This window comes from Lates calcarifer, linkage group LG1, assembly GCF_001640805.2.
Source record: "Lates calcarifer isolate ASB-BC8 linkage group LG1, TLL_Latcal_v3, whole genome shotgun sequence".
NCBI classification, from domain to species: domain Eukaryota; kingdom Metazoa; phylum Chordata; class Actinopteri; family Centropomidae; genus Lates; species Lates calcarifer.
Window position 1 is genome coordinate 5,239,337 of NC_066833.1, and position 21,157 is coordinate 5,260,493.

At 38.5% G+C, this 21,157-nt stretch overlaps 1 protein-coding gene across 1 annotated transcript in view; it reads left to right on the forward strand.

The window, feature by feature from the left end:
- Positions 1-1,006: 1,006 nt before the first annotated feature.
- Positions 1,007-21,157, forward strand: part of LOC108872819 (contactin-associated protein-like 5) — a 70,937-nt gene continuing 50,786 nt past the window's right edge. Inside the window, 4 exon segments of the mRNA XM_018660702.2 lie at positions 1,007-1,218; positions 15,473-15,583; positions 16,216-16,301; positions 16,303-16,410. Of these exon segments, the coding sequence (XP_018516218.2) occupies positions 1,146-1,218; positions 15,473-15,583; positions 16,216-16,301; positions 16,303-16,410 (378 nt within the window). The 5' untranslated portion in view covers positions 1,007-1,145.

The window sequence follows — 21,157 nt, forward strand, 5'->3', positions numbered from 1 at the left end:
GACTTTGATGATCCCTTAGGTTGTGGAAAAGCCGGACTCCAGCATGACACTTTTGTATTTTCAGCTGTCATTTGGGACAGTCCCCACCAATAGACTGTTTTGCCATTCACCCTCTGAAAAAAGGGCTGCAGGGCACCTGGACCAAAATCCATTTCTAAACAGCTGATTAACATTTATAACTACAGACTCGACAGATTATTGGAGAACCCCTTATTAATGATTTATCAACATTTATGGGTGAGTGACTAACTTTTGCTGAAACCCATTATCCTATATTTATGACTTACTAAGATTTACACCTGCACACTTAATGGCTTGGAGGGCTTTATCTGATGAATCTCAGAGCTAGCAGTGTCATGCTGTGGGAGGATTTTCCACCCATTCATGCAACTCAAAAGTTGTCGTTATTGCTAGTTTATAACTGATTTGCATCAGTAAACAGTTACTAATGATGAGACTGCAATATATAGAGCCTTCATAAATGGTGCCTTACCAGAAAATGGTACACACTAAACTAAGATGGTAACTATTATAGAGTCCTGATGTCAGCCCCATACTTGCTAATATCACACGATTACATGCTAAAACCTCTAACCTCTAAATTTGAATTTAAAACAGAAACCCCAGTACACTTTCTGCTCTTTGCACAAAATATGACAAGATAAGCAGATGATTGTCAGTACCACAAATACAGAAGCTGGAATTAGTTTAAGTGAGAATAGATTCATTATCACCCGCAAGGGCACTTTGCTGCTCCAACCCTCCAAGCATACAGGGCACCGTTGGCTACTTGAAATTTTACAATAAAGTTATAAGAATTCACAGAAGCATATATAGGAATTGCTGCTTGCAGCTTTTCTCTGTGGTATCTTTGCTATTGCTTTGCATTTTTTATTGCAATGCTTGGGCTTCACGGTGCTCTTGCTCTTCCAATAAAGAGGGAGAGAGAGAGAGAGAGAGAGAGAGAGAGAGAGAGAGAGAGAGAGAGAGAGCTGTACCTCACAGTAAGGGAGTGTCGTCGTGGAAGCGGGCTGCTCCTTCACATTAGACTCCTTCTATTCCTCCGTGCCGGAGGAGCAAGGAGGAACCTGTCCTCTGTTTTCCCTCTTTGTGGACACACGGATAACCACACCACGACTGGGAAGATGTTTTTTCTTTTGCATATGGTTACCCTTTATACTCTGAGCGTCTTTAGCGGAGCATCCGCCGCCACTCATTGTGAGTATTTCACCTAAGCTCACCTGTAAGCTCCTCTCCAGTCTCTCCGGTCTGTTAGGTAAAAGCTGACGGCGGTGCTGGCGTCTAGAAACAGATAAAACCTGTTCAAACCGACGGAGTTTTACGCCTGGCTGGTACCTTTGTCCTCCTGGTGTTGCAGGGAGGAAGCATCGTGACTATTTTAAGCTGTGCTGTTGGTGGTCATTTGAAGTTTACTTGAAATTATTTTATAAGACGTGTTCCTTGGTGTCAATATGCAGATGAACAAGTTCATATTTCCTATTTTCTGTTTCTGGTGGACGACAATCGTGCGATGAAGGTCAAGCAAACAGGTTCTTTTCATTCACAAGTCAAACGCAGTGTGGAGAGGCTGCGCGCACTCTGCAGCCTCGCTTCATCAGGCACGCAACGCTTTTATGTGGTATTTTTTAAGAGTCAGTCTTTGGACATGTTTTGCTGATGCGTGTTGGTGAATAGAAACTGCTGACTGGCCACAGCTGTACTATACAGGCGGCTGCTGCTGTTAAAGGTCGACTCCTACACACAGTCTGTTGAAGCTTCCACAGAAGACGCTGTGCTTCTCTCCACGAGGTTTTTATTTGAAATTTGAAGCTGTGTAGTTTTATCGCCAACGCCATGCGATGATTTGTGGGGAATAGAGCAATTTTGATCATCCATCAGTCATTTGAGTGATTATTCAAGCAAAAGTGACAAAAATGCATTGCTTCCAGCTTCTCACATGTAAGGCTTCTGCTTTTTCTTTGGTGTCTATGGTAAAATGAACATCATTGGGATTCATTTACAGTCATATTTGGTATTATCTGTATTTTTGTAATTATATTATAGCAGATTAATTGAAAAAAACAGTGTTATCCCTATTATCTTGTTTAAGAAAATGTGAGCATATCATATGTGTTTGTTTGCTGTAGAACCTGCTTTCAAACATATCTATCAGAAGACAAATCCTATTGACATGTATTCAGTCTACAGTCAGTAAGACAAGTAGGGTGGTCAAAATATTAACAACACCTCTCAGTATAACAAACTATGTTTCAACAGCATCACAAACTGCCTACTCCACCATCTCTCCAAGACAGTTTCAACAAAAACTGAGCATTGTAACCTTCATGAATGTAGGATTTATTGCAGTGGTGTTTCATTTGACTGCATTAAATTTACAGTAACTGGGAGGACCTTGTAAACTGGCAACTGAGTGGAGTTTTATTGTTGATTTTACAGTAAATGTCAGATTTCATTCAACACAATCTCTTTCAAGTGGTCTTTCATGAATTGACAGTAAGAAATATAGCAGTGATAGAAGAGCTCATTCTGTAAGTGGTGAACTTGGATGCCACAACAGGTTTTATCACCAGACCAGGCTGGAATATTCTGAATATGTTTGTGTTTTGCTTCTGCTTGTGACTGATTAATATTTTGATCTGGTTCCCCACATGTCCTTGGTGCTGGTAGTTCTCTACCTTGAAGAAATCTATGACACACAGGAAGTTTTAATATAACATTTGGGTTTTTGTTTGGGTTTTGTTTTTATCGGGAAATAAGATCAATAGCTGAGTCACAGTAGCTTAATGAAAATAAATCATGACCAACTCAAGTCTTTGTTCAGTGGGTTATTGGCCTCTTTTCAATGAAGTTTCCTATACATGTTCATGCCCAAATGATTGTCAAAATGTACATACTTAAATGTTACATTCATGTTCCCCAGAGGATGGACCTTACAATTTTGAACCTTGAGCCTTGCTCCAACTCCACCTTCAAGCCGAATACAGCTTTGCACACAAGATATACAACTTATAATCTAACTTTACATTTTTGTCCTATTCAACATGTTTTTCTTTTAAAGACCTCATGATCTAACTTATAGCTACACCCATACACGCCCCCTACTACTAGAAATAGTAAAATCCTCTTTTCATTTGTGGAATGTTTTGGGAATAATTTCCTTCCTTTCCTGTCGTGTTAAAATGCAAAAAGCGATCCCTCAGTAAATCAATGCGCCAGAGGCATGACATCACTTGATCTGTTTGTCTATCTTTGCCCTCAGAGGGCAAGTGTGACACTGGGCTTTGTGTTGGGGTTTAAGCACTTTATGTTAAGGTGAGAAACTGAGCTAAACTGACAGCTGCATTACTCATTTATGACAGTCCTGTGGTTCTCAAATGTGTGCTGTGATCAGGTCTGACATGCTGTGCTGAGATGAAATGGTGAGATGCTCCTGGAGGTCAAAAAGCTGCTCTCATATTTACCACTGAGAAATGAAAGTAGGGGGGCTGAGATGTGTCATGGTTGGTTTGTGTGGCCTTTATCAGGTGGCAGATGTGCCTCTTCTCAGAGGTCTCCTCTACACTTTCTTTCTTTACAGAAGGACAGTGACATATAATTGGATATGTCAGCATTTATTCTGTCACCTTTCAGCAGAAGTTAACTGACACAGATGTGGTAACCGCCCCCCCAAAATACACTGAGCGAACAGTTCATTTGGAACACCATATCAGTACTTTGTAGGGCCTCAGTTCTTCATTGCATTAGTTTCCACATAATGTTGGAAACATTCCTTTGAGATTCTGGTCCATGTTGACGTCACTGTATCACATAAATTCTGCAGATTTGTCAGCTCCACATTCGTAGAACAAATCTCTCGTTCTGCCACATTCAAAAGGTGTTCGACTGGATTCAGCACCGTCATATTCATGTAACCAGTTTTAGATGACTTTTACTTTGCTGGAAGTAGTCATTAGAAATTATGTCTATAAAGAGATGCACATGGTCAGCAATAATACCCAAATAGGCTGTGGCAATCAAACCATCAACCATCCAACCTTGTATATCACATAACAATATCTTGCCTGATATTCAGGTTTTAACAGAAACATATAACCACAGGTGTAGTCTAGTTTATTGTTGTGGGTATACTCAGCTGTGGACTCCGAACAGTGTCCAGAATATTCTATCTTACACCAAAATTATGTGCATTACTGCAATACTGAGTATATTTGGTTACTTTAACTTGTACACCTCCTATACTGTCTTGCCCGGAGTTGACTGATATCTGTTTTACCTTGATGCAAGTCAGTGAAGAGAATAGTCAAGTTGGTGTTTGGGCTGGAGATTACCGCCCTGAAAAGTAGAGGAATGTGCCTTCTTGTAACTCTCAAGTTGTCCAGTTTACATGCTTTGTCGTCTTTACTAGACACTGTATGTTAACTGCAGTGTTAATTTTGAGAAAAAAAATAAGAAAAACTGTAACAAAAACATCTGTTGATGACTATGACAAAATGTATTGTATTTTTTGCCAAAAATAAAAACTGAGCAATTATCTGAAAGTCAAATGGACAAGTGAGCTAATTAATGAAAAGTCCTATTCAGTGACATCTGCAGAATTACACACTGCATCCTACCTCCTGCTTAGTAAAACAGTTTCCTTCACCACCCAAAAATAAAAATCTTTGTCAAAGTGACATGAACACTGTGTGTGCCCTTTCCACTCACTCGATATCACTTGATAGACTAGACTGACACACGTTACCATGGTAACTGTACACAATAAAGATGGTGACAGCTATACCCTCGCTTAGAAAACTTAAAAACGTCAGTGATGAAAACTGTTGATTTAAAAACTAGACTTAAACTTAACAAAAGTCAAACTATTAAAACTGGTGAACTGTGAAGCGTGAGGTTTGGACTTCTGGAGTGCTGGGCGCAATCACCAGGGGCTAAGCTAGCTGTTGAGGGTCAGTACCTCCAAACTGTAACATTAGGAGTGGCTGCTTGTTAAACCGCAAGGTCTCCCCTACTGACTCTAAACGAGTTAAATACGGAAGATGTGACATGTGGGTCTGAGGCAGCTTTGGAGTTGTTGTAAGGCAACTTAATAGAACTCATGGCTTTTGCTGTTGAGCAGGCAAATTAGTAAAGTAATTACTTTTTCAAGTAGCATTATGTTATGTGTAAATGCTGACAACAGTTTATGCAGATATATCATGTATATTAGGACTACAAGCAAAGGATATTTTAATTATTAATAGTCTGACTGACAATCTGATGAATGTTCTCTTGATTAACTGACATATTTGATTCATGTAAAATGTATAAAAAAATAGATCAATAAATACATTTAATTTCTAATTTCCTAGAACCCAATGTGATGTCTTGAAATTCTTAGTTTTTTCTTCAACTTAAAGTCCAAAACTAAGAGATATATTTGTCTATAATTTAAAACAAGGAGAAGAAAACAGAATCTTCACATCGGAGAAGGAGGAACTGGCAAAGTCTTTTGAGTCATTTTTCAACAAAAGAGTTGAAAGATTAATTTTCTGTTGATCAACTAATCAACTAATTGTTTCAGTGCTCATGTATCTAGATTTTTATAACTTCAGCAATGTTACACATTCAGCAACTGATTGCTATATCCTGTTTGCCATTTTTGACGACAAGTTTTTCTCAGGTTATTTTTCAGTTTACTCTTTCACTATTCTTGTATGTATATGGCATTAAGCTTGGGCAGGTGGTATCTGTTTTTTTCAAATCTTAATATCTTTCCAGAATTTCGCCAGAGTATACCATATTTCACCTTAATAGTAAAATTTAAATTAAAAAAGTAATTAATGAATTTTGAAAGGAGAAGTCATTGTCATACATGAATGACGTTGTAGTGCTTCAGTGGCAGTAACAGTAGATCAGTGACTAGTCAAATTAAATGTTATTGATCTATAATATGTTCTAGCACTGTGGATGAGAGAGTACCAACTATTTATACCTCCACATAATTCATCTGCTGGAAAAAACATGTAAAACACAACACATTGTAGAATGTTGTTCACAAATATTCAAGGCCAAACACATGAAATAAAAAGACTCATAGAATAGAGACATGTTCTAAATATGCTATACCTTAATATGTGCATAATTCACATAATCTCCTTCACCTCCAGCACGATCTTTTTTATATGGCCTATCGTAGGACAACGTGAGGTTTCTTTTAGGCAAGTGTTTCCTGCTATGAGTGCAAACATGAGGTTTTTAAAGTTTGCTTTTGGCTAGAAAAAGCGGAGGCTTTCATTACCAGCTGATATGACCCTCTTCACTTCGGGTCTGTGGGAGGAATATTGCCACGATTACAGTGATTCCCTCGCAGCAGGTGGAGACTGCTGCGCCAGACATTCATCTTTTATAAGCTAGAAGCTGTTTCCCGTGTGGCAAAGCACCACACACATATATTTAGTTAAAATTTCATGCTTCAAGTTAGCTCATCAGGCAGATACTTCACAACTAATTATTTCCCATCTGAAGCACCTGGAACGTGCTTGAGCAGAGCTGGCATTCAGCATAACAGCAGAAGTGATTGTGTGTGTGTGTGTGTGTGTGTGTGAGATGATACAGCTGCAGATTCACGCAGCTAATGAATGTGGAGCGGGCACTCAAGGAACACCTACTGCTGTACACATTCAAGGCCTAATGAATTTATCAAAAGGTAAATGAGGCAGAACACCGCAGTGTGACAGCATAGGCACTTTTCCTCATGTTTAAACATACAGTACACCTAGAGACAAAACAAACTGGAAGCAATGTGCACTTTAAACATCTAAAGACACTGGCTTCACACTGTGCTGTGATGGTCTTTACATTGTATGATGTATGGTGTAATGGAATGTACATAGATAAAGAGTATATGATAGTGTCACAAGGATGTTGCACTCTCCCATCCCAATCCCACATAGAGATGCAAACTGTTTATTTATTTATTCTTTATTTTATTTTGTGATGTTACTGTTCTTCTAACAAGGTTATATTTCCACCAGAACCAGGCTCCATCAGAATGACTTGATTTTCAAAGCTGAAGGTGAGCATTGCTGTAGAGGACTGTGTGCGTATACTGTATTTGGTTAAAATGAGCAAATGCAGCATTTCAGAGCTGAGTGACTGCACCTCTGCAGAGACATGAAATTAAGAGACCTACTGTTCTTATTTTATCTTGGTGAGAGCATTTTGTTTTCTTCTTGTCAATTTCTATTGAATTATTTGTCTGTGTGGTGTGAAGATGATACACAGAACAGATGCTGCTGTCTTCACACTGTTGTTTCAGGTTTTCCAGTCATTGTCTGATAGTGTGAAATGTTTGTGGTAGAGTAATTCACTTCTACACTACAATCAGTGTGGTACCATGGCATAGGTAAGTCTACACCATGATATCGACATATAGTATGTCTTGATAGAATACATTTTCTTGAAACATAATTTTAATGATTAGAATAATGGTTTTGGCTAATTATGTCAATACCAGAAAAATTACTGCACACTGATGAAAAGATCATACAGAAATCTAATAGTTTTCCTTGATTGGCAACATTGTTTACAGCGTCTAATTTGTCCAGAGTTATTAAAGGGATATACCATGATATGGCAAAAGCTTTGACATTATGCATATCACTTATATGTAAGCTGCTAAAAGACCATGCTGTGTATGTATTTTTACCGTCAGAAAGCTAAGGGTAGAAGGAGGTTTCACACTATTGTCAGCTGCAGATTCAGTGTACAGAGCAAAATGCTTTTTGATTGTAATCAGTAAGAAGAAAATACAATGGATACATGATATAAGACTATTTAGAGAAATAATTTCTGCCCAGTCTCCCGGGAGCAGAAAAAAATCTATTGTGATGAATATGGCGCCAGTGAGGGCCTTTCCATTTCCAGCTGTATTGGTCACACAGTGACGCTGCACAGATTCCCAATCTATAGAGTGCAATGAATATGCTTCAAATAGCTGTAGAGTCTGAAAGTTTCATCCTCTATTTATTTTCGGTGTTACTGGCAGAGGGTTTGAAAGGATTATCAACACCCACTTTCTATCGACTGTGCCAATAAGATGGATGCAATAATCAGCAAGGGATGGTTACAGTGATGAAAAATGAGACAAAAAAAAAGATCCTGTTTTGAATGTTCAGACTCCAGAATGAACAAACTGAGTGTTAAATCTGCTTCTTGCCTAGCTGGATTTCACATTCTGTATAGCACGGGTTATTATTTTATGTAATTACACTGTGTGATAATCTGTGAATCAGATACGGGCCTAGATGTTCACACTGTATGATTTGGAAAAAAAACAAAAAAACAACACTGTCCAAAACACAATCTGGAGGTGTTGGTTCACAGGATCAGCATGCAGAGGTAAAGAAAATGAAGCTGCACTTTCAGTACTAAGGTGCAAAGCTACATTTCAAAGACAGAAAACAGTCACTTTTAAAACATGTACAGCAGTCTCTAATCAAAGTAGTACACTGCAGCACAGAAAACATGTGGGCTGTACATTGATCTAAATATGAACAGATAAGAAATCAATGTATTTATCTGTTCTGTGAACTGTCTGGGGGATAGGCCCATCAAGATTTTGGCCACGATCACAATCTACTTCCTTTAATATTGGGTATCTGCTGATATCCCGTCCGATCCAATACATACATTTACCATTGATTTAATATCGTTGACAATTTTGAATAACAAATGTCTAATAAACTCAGCCCAGCTTGTTTTTCCAGAACTATGTGATCAAAATACTGACCTGGTTCAAAACTATAAAGCTTTATGAAATTATTGATATGATGAAACTTTAACTGGGAGATTGCATCTACTAAAACTAGAAAGAATACATATCACTCTTTTTGAGTTGTTGGAAAAACTCCACTCCAGTACACTAAAGTCCACTTGCGATTGCACGGTGGTGCTAGAGAGTGATGCTTCTTTTACCTCATAAACAATCTTTGGCTGAGTACAGACACAAGAGAGCATACAAACCCAACAACAGCCAAGTTTAATTTTGGCTGTTGTTGCTCAAAGAATTAATGTTAGTTAGCAACAATTGAAAAAATCTGCCATCCCTGATGTTAGTTATTTTAACCTGAGGAAGTGATGGTTAACGAATGAGAAGGTCTTTGCCAACAGCAGAGGAGGGATGACAGCTTTGTTACTATTGGAGCTGGGGCTGCATTCATGCAATACTGGCAGAATGGGAAGAACGGGGAAACCACCCCTTATTAAGAGTGTCTAATCCATGTTTAATCTTGTAATCAGACACAATAAAAACCATAAATTAGCTACATTTGTTAAATTGCATTTGTGGGAGTTCATTACCACATGAGACTGGATATAAACAGTATATAACAGTATAACAGTATATAGTATTGTCACTCCTATAGAATTAGCTGAATTGCTTTTATTAGTGTTAACAATGAATGTAATGATGGATGTAATGATATTTTGATGTAACTGCCAGTGGAGTTGAAGTTGAAGCCATTTTGCCAACTGTTTGTTGACATGTCTGAGATATCATCAGTGTCAGAAATTCCCGGTATCTCTTTGAATTACAAGCCTGAGGCTGACATGAACCTTTTTTCCCACTTAGCTGCTCATAATCATGATTTAAATGATATGATGTGAACTTGGCATTAGTAAATCTATGTATTTTACCAACACGGGTGTCAGAACAGAGTTATCTGAAGTAAAGAAAGGATCAGGTTGTGATTTACTTTTTTAACCAATACCAGTCCACTAAAATATGCACAGATCAGTCAATCCTCTGGTGTGGAACTTCCTAAATAATTTCTGTTCACTGTTTAAACATTGGCCTTGAAGAAGTAAACACTTAAGGATATATTAATCAGGTAATATTGTCTGAAGTGCCTAGATCAACAATGTATCCTGTCATTTAATGTAGAGGACTTACCATTTATAGATAACCAACAGTCTTTATTCTCACAGCGTGTACATATGGTTTTCCTTTGTGTTGCTCTTGGGTTTATTCAGCCCTTATTCAGCCTGTTGCAGCAGCTTTGAAGCAGTAAATATTCCATCTCAGTGACACAGGCATCCTATCTATAAATGTGTCTTGTCTTGAGTGACTGCCCACCAAATGTTATGTAAAGCACTGGTGTGAAACTCCTCTCCATGAACCATTCCTTCTGGAAAAAACAGTTTTTTTTTTTTAAATCTATATCACTCCATGGGAACTATTCTCTCCAAAGATGTTTTCCTCATCTCAACTAAAGTTGAACCCCTAAATCAATATAAGATCTTTTTACTTGAAGGTAAATAGGTAAATAGTTCTTATATATACATATATATATATATATATATATATATCTGCAGTCAAATGACACTGGATAGATATGATTTCAATTAAACCTCATTTTAGTGTAGGACCATTTAAATGCTCACTTTTGGACAGAGGCATGAACAATCAAATCATGCATTAAACCCAGTAAAAGAATTAGTCTATTGTCACATGTTATTACAATGTTTATTGTCACATGTTATTAAAATGTTAAGAAGCTGACCCCCCCACCCCCAACATCTTGTTACTTAATTGTCAGTGTTAGTGCCAAGATATTAGTCCCTAATGGTTAACACCTTTATAATTTCCTCAGCACTACTCATTGTTGCCTACTGATACCCAATTTTTTAAACAAAAAATTATCCCATTATTACCTTGTCTTTACCAAGTGTTTCTGTAAAATTCTCCTAGAAATCTTATAATCCTGTAGAAAATTAACACAAATCCAATTTTACTACATTCCTGTGTGAGGGTTGAATAATTCATGTTTGGCAGATGAGATGTGTATAATCACTAAAGCTGTCGATAGCCCGGTAAAACATCCTGCAGGCTGCCTGTAAATGCTCATAGGTCCCTTTAGATTATATGCAGCGTTCAGAGAAATGAAGTGCTACAGTAAACCGGGCAGTGTTTCTCAATCATTTGTATCGATGTGTGCTTCCTTGAATTCAGCCAACGCTTGGGACTAATTGTCAGCCAATACCTCAGCTCTACTCAGGCTATCGCTGAGCAGAGGTCACTGAGCCCCCAAGCGTGTTAGGCCATGCAAGGTATCATATGAAGCTTTATCGGTACCACACAGAGGTCTGAGGCCACTCTGTTACCAGATCCTATTGCTGTACCCTTTGATATTATTGACGTTGTGGTCTGTGTTGACTGAACTTATGCACCCAGTCCGCCTTTGCTCTTGTGGGGTTTATCACTATTATAAAGGTTCTATACTTATGGTTTTAATGGTCTTATTGCTCCATAGCAGAAAGTTACACTGTCTACACATCGAAGTGAATGTGTATCTTATTGTTTATTTGTTCTTTGTTATGGTTGTTAAGGATTTTTCTGTTATGACAGAATAAAATCAAAATGAAGTCCTAGCTTTAAAACTGCATATTATGTTGATCAAAACCAGAGATGAAAAGGTTGAAGTAGCTCCAGTGTGGAGAAGTGTAGTAATGGAGAATAGCCAAGTAACACATTTCTTGCCTTTAGTGGCCTGTAGATTTCTGTTCTGTGTTTCTGGTGCAATTAGTCAAAATAATCAATCACAACACATAGATGACAATTAATTAATAGATGACAAGTCTGATAAATTGCTTAACTCATTTATGAAGTACAAAATACAAACACTTCACAGTTACATCAATTATGGCTTTGAGTTATTTGGACCGAGCGTCCAAAAAATCGAGCCATTTAAAAACATCAGCTGTAACAGGCATTGGCATTTTATTTAGCTCAGATTGCTGCATTTCAGATTTTGTTTAATGTTGGTTTGCTCTTCTTTCAGCTCTTCAGTCATGGAGGACTAAATGTGCGTGGACAGACATATTTAGGCTTTCAGAAATCCATTTTAATTATTCAGAATCTTTCTTTTCTGTAGTGTAGAATATTTAAGAAAAATAGCAAGAATTTGTATTGTAAAAGTAGAGTTAATAAAGATATTAAAGCCCTATAACCCTGAAAGGATGTTAAAACGAAATTTCCTGTTTGAACAAGCACTTTTATTTTGCATATGAATATGTGACTCCTAATCTGTTTGTCTTTTATTAAAGGGTTATCAACAGTGGTGGAGGAAGCATTCAGATTTTTTACTTAAGTAAAAGTACAAACACCACATTGTAAAAGGTCCTCTTCCATTCATGACCATTAACCAAGTATTCCTATATTATTTTGTATAATGTAGTATTGCACTACTATCATGTACATTAATGAGTAAACAGTACCTTTATGTTGGTCAAAGTGGGGATAATTGAAACTCTTTTCTCTAAAATATACACATTACATATTTTATTTTCTATAATTTATAGACTAACTAACTCCAGCAGTCAGGTACATTTTATGGAGTAAAAAGTCATATATTTCCCTCTGAAATGTGGTGAAGTCCATGTCACAGTTGGTCTGACGAAGAGTTCGGTCAAGTGTGTTGCATACTGAATGCCCCTTTAAGCTATGTATGTGAGTTGCACTCTGTTTTTAATCACAAGGGTTTGATTCATCCAGTGAAGAGGATCAGGTCAGATTGAGAAGCCTGCTCTGCTCTGCTTTTCCACACTGCTTTGCCTATCTGTATCACATGTTCTATTTTTATGAAATCCCTTTGGCATTTTTTCATATCCAACTGTTTGTACATTTCCTGAGACTCAATATCCAAGAGGAAACTCAGGCTTCCTCATATCTGGTGAGCCATGTTTATTTGATTTGGGCGTGTAGTCATCTTCAGGTGCAGCGATGCCTCTGCTGCTAGGGCTTAAAATATCCCACCCATGTGTGCTGCAAAAGGCACTTTGTTGTGATAATTGATTTCTTTGTGGGACAGCATCTGTTTTGTTCACTCAGGTTAAGGCAGGCTTGCTAATGAGCAGAGGAGAGCATTGGAAAAAGAGGCATGTATGTACAGTCAGTTCCGCTGTTAAACACTCAATCTAATGTATAGCTGTCCGTGAAGAGCGGGTGGTTTCAACGATCTCACGTTATATACCACCTTAAAATGAAACCTGTGGCCAGAAAGTGTTTCTGTTTCTCTTTTCAGATATGCAGTGTTCTTTAATTTAAAAGATTCCTTGTATGAAATTAATTTCTTTTCCACACTTCACACATTTTGATTAAATGATGAACAAGTAACAGACCAAAGAGCAAAATAAAAGCTCACCCTGAATCCAATTTGCAGTCATTCATTGGGGAATGAATGGCTAATAGAGGACACACTTTATTTTTAAAATGAAAGGATAGTAAGTGGTACATGGATATTGGGAAAAAGACATTTAAGGATAAGGCTGACAATATTCTGGTTTTTTTTTTTTTTTTTTTTTTTTGGCAATAAATTGGCAATAATTCTGACATATATAGCTTATTCCTCTGTGCTGCAGAACTCCACTGTTGTCCAAGAACTATTTAAAAAATCAGTGGGCCACACTGTCACATACTCCTTCATCATGGCAAATACAGGCACTGTAGTTTATTTTGAGTTGATCCCCCATACACTGTTCTAGTGCTGGAAATACTCACTACAGCACCAAATGTCTATTAATCAGCAGCTCAAAATAGTCCCCAATAAATGAACTACTTAAGCATGTCAGAGTAACATTTACTAAAAACTAAAATACCTTGCTGTTTTGGGAAGCTACTTCTTCACCTCACCCCTTCAGTAGGAACCAATTTGCTGAGGGCTGAGCGCCACAGAGAGGATAGGGAAGTCAGAAACTGACAAACACATTGTTGATTTTCATCTTTTTATGGGATAAGGGAAGAGTCAACATGACACGTTTGTGCTGGCCCTCTGTTGGTCTAGTGTAAACATCATCCTAGACGTTGGATATACAGCTGAGATGTACTTAATGTATGTATTATTTCAAGAGGGATTAAGTGTTCCTGCTCAGCTAGCAGTTACGTGTTCATGTTCAGATGCACGTCTTGGTTCATTTGGCTATGAGTTTCAAGCCCCTGAGACTTGCAGACAAATGAGCCTCCATCCATAAGTCTTCCTGACTGACAGCCAGGGATTTGGCTTCAAACCAAGTCTGTAAACAACAACAGGGTCTGTGAGATTCACATTTTGTACACAGAGAAACTTCCTTTGCACTCACACAGCCAGAGAGTTATGGTTCACCTGCCAATTTTAGAACATGTGTTACACCACCAAAATGTTTTTGGTTTGTTTAGCTTGTTTTAAACTGTCATCGTCTCATTTGTTGTGTATAGTGTTGTCAAGAGTAGATGGAATGGAGGAGCAAAGCAACTGAACACTCTTTTGAGGTGTAAACTCACATCAGAGAGGTTTCATCAGCTCTTCACTACAGATGAATCATTCAAAAAAGGATGGATGGAAACAGATTGAGAAGGAGATGAGAAGAGTGAGAGTTCTCCTTTAGGGTTGAAAAGTAGGATCTGGGAGACTTTTGACAGATTAAAAGTGCTGTGCTTGCATAATAATCCCAGCACTTGTAGTGGTGCGTTAAGATGCCATGCCAATGTTCTCATTTCCCCAGTGAACATCTGCAACTGCACTGCAGCTCAGCCATAATTTGAGTCTTGGACAAAACAGCTTGATCCACTTTAGTCACACTTGAAATCAGGATTAGAAGAATCTCTTGGCAAGCGATCTGAGAGCAGTCAAATCAGGTCAGCCGAAATTCACAGGGACGCCCAAAAGGAGAAAGAGCTCATGCTGTCAGTTCTGTTGTGCTCTTGTCGGCCAGATGGATGGCCAATTGCCACTCCAGATGTGCTCTGAATCCATCTGAACTCAGACTAGAATGGCATCCAAAAACAAAAAGCCTCTCACACTCAACAGAGTGAACTACACGCTGATGGAGAGAGTACAGGGATAATTGTAATCAGGCTGGTGCCAGTTTTCATTACGTTCTCAGTTACAGGCCTAATGCAGCTCTGCACTCAAGTGAAACCAAAAGGCAAAGAGGATGTTGTTGTGCGACTCACAGGCAGGGTTGTTCAGAGGAAGATGAGGCTGACAGCTTTAGATCGCTGGACTCTTAATCTGCTCCTGCCTGTTGGACGTGATGTAATCTCACACTGCAGGATTAAAAAGAACACACAGATGTACACAAAGGGAGCCATAGCGCTTTCTGTGTGGTTTCCATGGGTCACTGCATGGGTTAATAGACTGTTTGAGGCGTCTGAGAACTGGATAAGTAAGGCAGCCCTGTTATTTTTCTCAGTTCTTGCTTTAAAACAAAGGTGCACTTTGAACCAACAGGTTTAAGTACTCCAGGATACATTTTCTATTATTACTATCAGCTGAATAAATCCAAGTATAGTGAGCAGTGAGAACCATACTTTACATAGTCAGATTTGTATGTGAAATATTGTATAGGCTACGTGTAACAAGATTTAAACAGAACAAATGTTTTGAAGTTAATTGACTCTGAACTGTCTGTGTTTTCTTTTCATTTTCTTTCACAGATAATTGCAATGGCCCTCTAGTATCAACGTTACCACATTCATCCTTTCAGAGCTCCTCTCAATCCTCAGCCAGCTATGCTGCCCACAATGCCAAGCTCAACAGAAGAGATGGTGAGTCCAAGAGACAATGTTCCTTGCTAGATTCACCCTCTTGGAGCCACCCCACAACAGCCTGTGGAGTCAACTGCCATAAGCAAATGAAACAGGTACAGGATAGACAGAACTAATAGAAAAAAGATTCCAACTGTGGCTATTTCCAAATGTCAAATCAGGAAAAGGAAACACTGATTGCTTTGATTTGATGTCTGGTATAACATGTAGCCTCTCAAGTAAAAGGAAAGTACTGTTAAATAAATAACATTCAACTACTACATCTCCCATGAGCTGTGGACATACTACATGCCATCAGAACTTAATCAGCTGGTGAATAGTAATCATTTCTAAATTGTAGGGAAAATAGTGAAAAATATTTTTGAACAGGTGCATTAGGAGAGGCTGTACATATTTCAAAATGAATCAGCTATTTTCCAACAACTGAGGATCTCCACTGTGGCAGCTGGAGTGTAACTTCACCTTGAAGCCTTTTATATACAAACACTCCCTGTGTACATATCAGGATTTTATAAATTTTTGCAATTGGAGCCCAGTGGCGACTGAGCATAAACCACAACAATCCACCGTTCATCGACAGAATCGAAGCCTAATGGATCCCCCTGCCTGTATTTCTCCTCTCTCCCTTTCAGGAGCAGGAGGCTGGTCCCCCATGGTGACAGACCAAGACCCCTGGCTCCAGGTGGACCTCAGGGAGCAGATGGAGGTGACGGCTGTAGGCCACACAGGGACGTTATGACAGCTGGGACTGGGTCAGCAGTTACTTACTGCTGCACAGTGACACTGGCCGGGCCTGGAAACAGTACAGACATGAGGATGGTGTAGGGGTGAGTCTACACATGCGTGTTTCACTTGATCAGTGTTCTGTATAACTTTGGTTTCATCATTGATCTGCTTCGTGCTGTTTGCAACTGAATCCAAGTAGAAACAGTATTATTTTTTATTTTGCTCATAAAAGAAAATCAAGAATTTGGGCTGTGTGAAAATGTGAAAAGGTGTGGAAGAAACAATGTCTAAGGCTGATTATTGGCTATTTATGACCAGCGGAATGGGTTGACATTTTGGGAAATGTGCGTCTATGCTTTCTTGCTGAGAGTTAAAAGAGATGATTGATACCACCCTCATGAGTGCTTGGAGTGGTTATGGAGCCGCAGCCACAGAGTTGATTAGCTTAGCTTAGTATCATGACCTCTAAAGCTCCCTAAATAACTTTTTGGTTTATTTTGTTTAATCTATTTATTTTGTTTAATCCACATACAAACCTCCGTGTAAATAAAAGATCAAGTCAAGCCATTTTTGGGACCATTTCTTGGCTCTAACCGTGCTAACAACAAGGTCACTGAATAAGATTAGCAGGCTGTGAAGCTGGTGTATTTGTATTTATGCAACTTTTTGCAGGATTGTTATGGTAGGACTCAGATCATAAACACTGACAGTGATAATTAGATTTAGCCTTCTGTCACATGAGATACCTCTTTTTCATGTGCTGTGCTCTGTGGACCAATTTATTGATGACACTGCAGATCAGTGTCAGATAACATATCCTCTCACATTGTGGTGTGGGACATATGTGGCATCAACGCAATTATGAGCCTGCTTTTTTTATCCTCCATGTAATGTCATAGCATGTTATGCCGGCCTGTGCATGGACTCACGGTCTAAGGAAATAGCCTCATGTTGACACATGTCATTAATTCTTAATTGTGTTTGCCCCAATTATGTCAAAGGCTGCTAACAAGATGTTAAATTGTTTTTCAGTGTGTTTTCTATTTGGCAGTCAAATTAACATAGTGTGTAGTAACCCACTGGCATGTCACTGCTGCAAAGTGAGCTTTCTTCATCATGTTGAAATTAAAAGAGCGCAAAGATGTGAGGGTAAACATTCTGCCTAGTGTTGTGTGTTGTTCTGAATTATTTATGTTCCTCCATATTTAAAAATGCATTGTCTAAAGTAAGCTAGAGTGTAGGAATAAGAAATTAAATCAAACATCATGAGGATGAATAACAGGGCTTTAACTCTAAACCAAGTTGAAGCCAGGTCTGAGCCTTTCTCCACAAGCCCTGTAACAATATACAATGTGTATCATATGTGTATTAATCTGCATTTGAAAGTAGCCCCCAAACAAATATGCTGTTTACTCCTGTTAGAGCAATGTTTACAAAAAGCTTCAGTGCCCCAGCTTTTTAGAAAAAAATTACCCCACCTTTTTTTTTACAAGTCAGCTTACATGAATTTAAGGATGAATAGTTTCAGTGTTTTTTCATGTACCATCTGGAATAACTGTTACAGAGTTTTTGGTCATTGTAGATTATTAACTCAAGGTTAATTTGTTTGTGTTAACAAAAACAAAATAACACAACTAAATTTTGAATTAGGGACAATAAATAAAAGTATACAGCTCTTCAAAAATATTTTAAAATATACACATGGTGAAGTTTACTGTGACATATCTGTATGTTAGCTAGTGACTGACTTTTTGAAATATTGGGTTAAACAGCTCACAGCCTCTGTCTGTCCTGATATCATTATATCTGAAAGAGGAAATAAAGCTGCTGTGCAGTGAGAAGATGAGGCATTATGTATTGATGTTGCCAACATGACCTGCAGCTATCACCCTTTGTAAATGACTCATGAGAGAGACAAAAGAAAGATGCTGAATTTCTCTTGAATATTAAGATTCATGTAGCAGTCAACCAGGGCATTCAGTGCTGTACCATACTGGTCAAAATAGGCAGCATCCTCTGAAACTTCCATTCCAGCCAGGGTGACTGGTTTTAATGCTTATATATTAACTGGCATAACTAACATATTAAGTGATGTATACTGAATGCACACTTAGACAGAAAATTTAAACCCCATACCTCCTCACTGTTGTTTGGTGCACATGTGAACTTGCATCTTAAGATTTTAAGTGCGGGATAAATAGCACCTAATTAGTCTGCAGTCTCTAATGACATTCACACCCAGGCTGACTAACTACAGCTTTCACCAAGACCTTTGGCTGACGCGAACCCACATCCGTCTGGCATTTTAACAAGTGAAGCTCAAAGGTAACAGCTCACTGTCAGAAACTGAACTGAGGGGAACTAATGAGAGAGCAGCAGCTGCTGATATGACTGCTAGCTCTCAGCCACTCTGAGCTAATGCTGAGCCAAATTTGCTCCACAGAAAAATTAGCTCCATAAAAAAAAAACTGGGCTATGGGTCAACAATCCTGCTAGCAACCCTCAGCTGCTGCAATTTTTCAAAATAAGATGGTATGGAACAAACAAACACTGATTATTTTAAAGTTGTCCCAGTTGTCCCAGTAGTGCATTAAAATAGTAATATGCAATAGGAATACTGTTTGTCCGGAGGATGGAGCTAGAAGGTCATTAAAATGAAAGGTTTTCCTCCTGGGAACATGACTAACATTTTTCCTAATAGATCATTAAATATGTTGTTTGCTAAGTCAACATTTTGGCCGGCTGTTGGTGGTAAAGCAAAGCTCTAGAGAAATCGTCATCCTGCTCTCGTCTAAAGTATTTACTGACCCACTTACATCTTCATCCTTAAGCTCCACTACTGGGTATTAAGAGCCTCAAAAACACTAGGAATGGAAATTTAATCACATATAGGCTTTGGCATGTAGGAGAGAATGCATGCATATAACCTCTTTTTCTTGCGCAAATGCTAAAAATATTTTTTTTCCCCTCTATACTCAGTAAGTGTTGATGTCAACATCTATTCCTGTCAGGTACAAGAGAAACAACAGGATAGCACTCTTTTACAAGCTGATAATAACTTAATTAGTGCAAGCCAGGGGAGAAAATCTGTGAAAATGACTTAAGTTGGTGAAAGCTTTGAGGAGATGAAATGTGGACTTTTATCACCTCATATGCTGTCAGACACAAAGAATGATTGACTTACAAAGACTTACTCTTGAATGTCTCGCCTTGTGTGAAAAAACAGGCTTGATACTTTCAAAGTAAAAATGGCAGAGCCCCTGTTAATCTAATACCCTGTATAATATATTCAGTCGACTAAATTAGCAGGATGGTCTTTGCAAATATTCATAGGTAGGAAGAGGAATGTATTCTAGCAGGCGGGCCAGATTAGCATCATTATCCTTGGGAAACCCTATTTAGAGATCTCTTCTAAATGTAGCTGTGTATAAATGTGCAAAACAAAATCTCCTCCTTAAGGGGGAAATTTAAACATTAATTTTCTTGCATGTTAGCTGTTCAGGTAGATGGAGATCTAATGAGAATTAAAATGTGTTTGTGTGAGAGCTAAAGAGTAATTTTCTGCTCCCAATGGCATTTCTTTTAATAACACAATAATAGTGCTTCAGATTGGTTGTGTATGTTGATAGTGCTTGTTACAGTGCCTGATCTCATAGGAAATTTAAAAAATCTTTTGGTCACTAAATGTAAAAACTGTCGGCTCAGTGAATTGCTTCACTCTAGAGGTGGCAATGTCAGTCTATTTGGTCGATTAGTTGGCCTACCTCTTTACCTTTCAAGACTGAAAATTTCAAGAGCAGTTGAATGGATCACCATGGGATTTTGTGCAGACATTCATAGTCTCCAGAGGATGAATGCTATTGACTTTGGTGATCCCCTGACTTTTTATCTAGTGCTACATCTGGTTTTTCAATACTTTGCTACTACTGCTAATTAGCTAATGTCAACACACTAACACCTTACACTAAGATCATGAACCTGGTAAATATTATATTATTAACATTTTGAGCAAATACACTTAATTGGAGATAACAGTGCATTAGTAGCATCAGACTTCAGGCATTTCTAGCTATTCAGGAAATATCTAAGACTTTGTTGATCCTGGTTAGTGGACTTCTGGCTAGCCTGCTAGAGATCAGACATTGAAGTAGTATTTTCACCCATGGCAAGGTCATGTACTTTCACTATGTGCTCCCTTAGGCTGTTTAGTTGGCCAATGACCTCATGAAACATACTGCAGCGTCTTCATCCCTGGCAGCAGGATTTATCCTCCAGTGAATTGATTAAAATAAACTTATGTGCTTGTGCTGTACGCAGTATAAAGGAAAACTGACACAAGGGAGCTCATCACTGGAGAGGAAGAGTAAAGAGTCTTAATGAATGGGGAGGGAGACTGTTCCACAGTGACAGAAACATAAATAGAAATAATGAAGTCACTGTGGGGTTAGGATTGTTTATGCGGATAAGGACCAACCTCGGTCTTCTGGCCCCCTGGAAAATCTTCTACACCCTCAGGCCTTTATTCAGAGACTTTGCCTCATCTCCCAGCTGGAACACACAGGATGTTCTGTTGTAAGCTTTTCCAGAGAAGAAAAAAACACATAAACGTCATAGCTGTGGACAGCCTCAGTGGTGTCCTTGTTGTGGTATTGCTCTTGAATGCTAATGAGTCGTGCTGACGTGTGTGAGTGTTCTTAGCTAATGACCTGTTAGAATGACTCCTCTGCAGCCTCAATCAGAGTTCATTTGGCTCATTAGATTTTCCAGAAGTTCAGCTGGGAATTTCAGTGGAAAGAAAGGGTCAGTAATGATGATAGAAGTAACAAGAAGATTTTCACAATGTGTAAT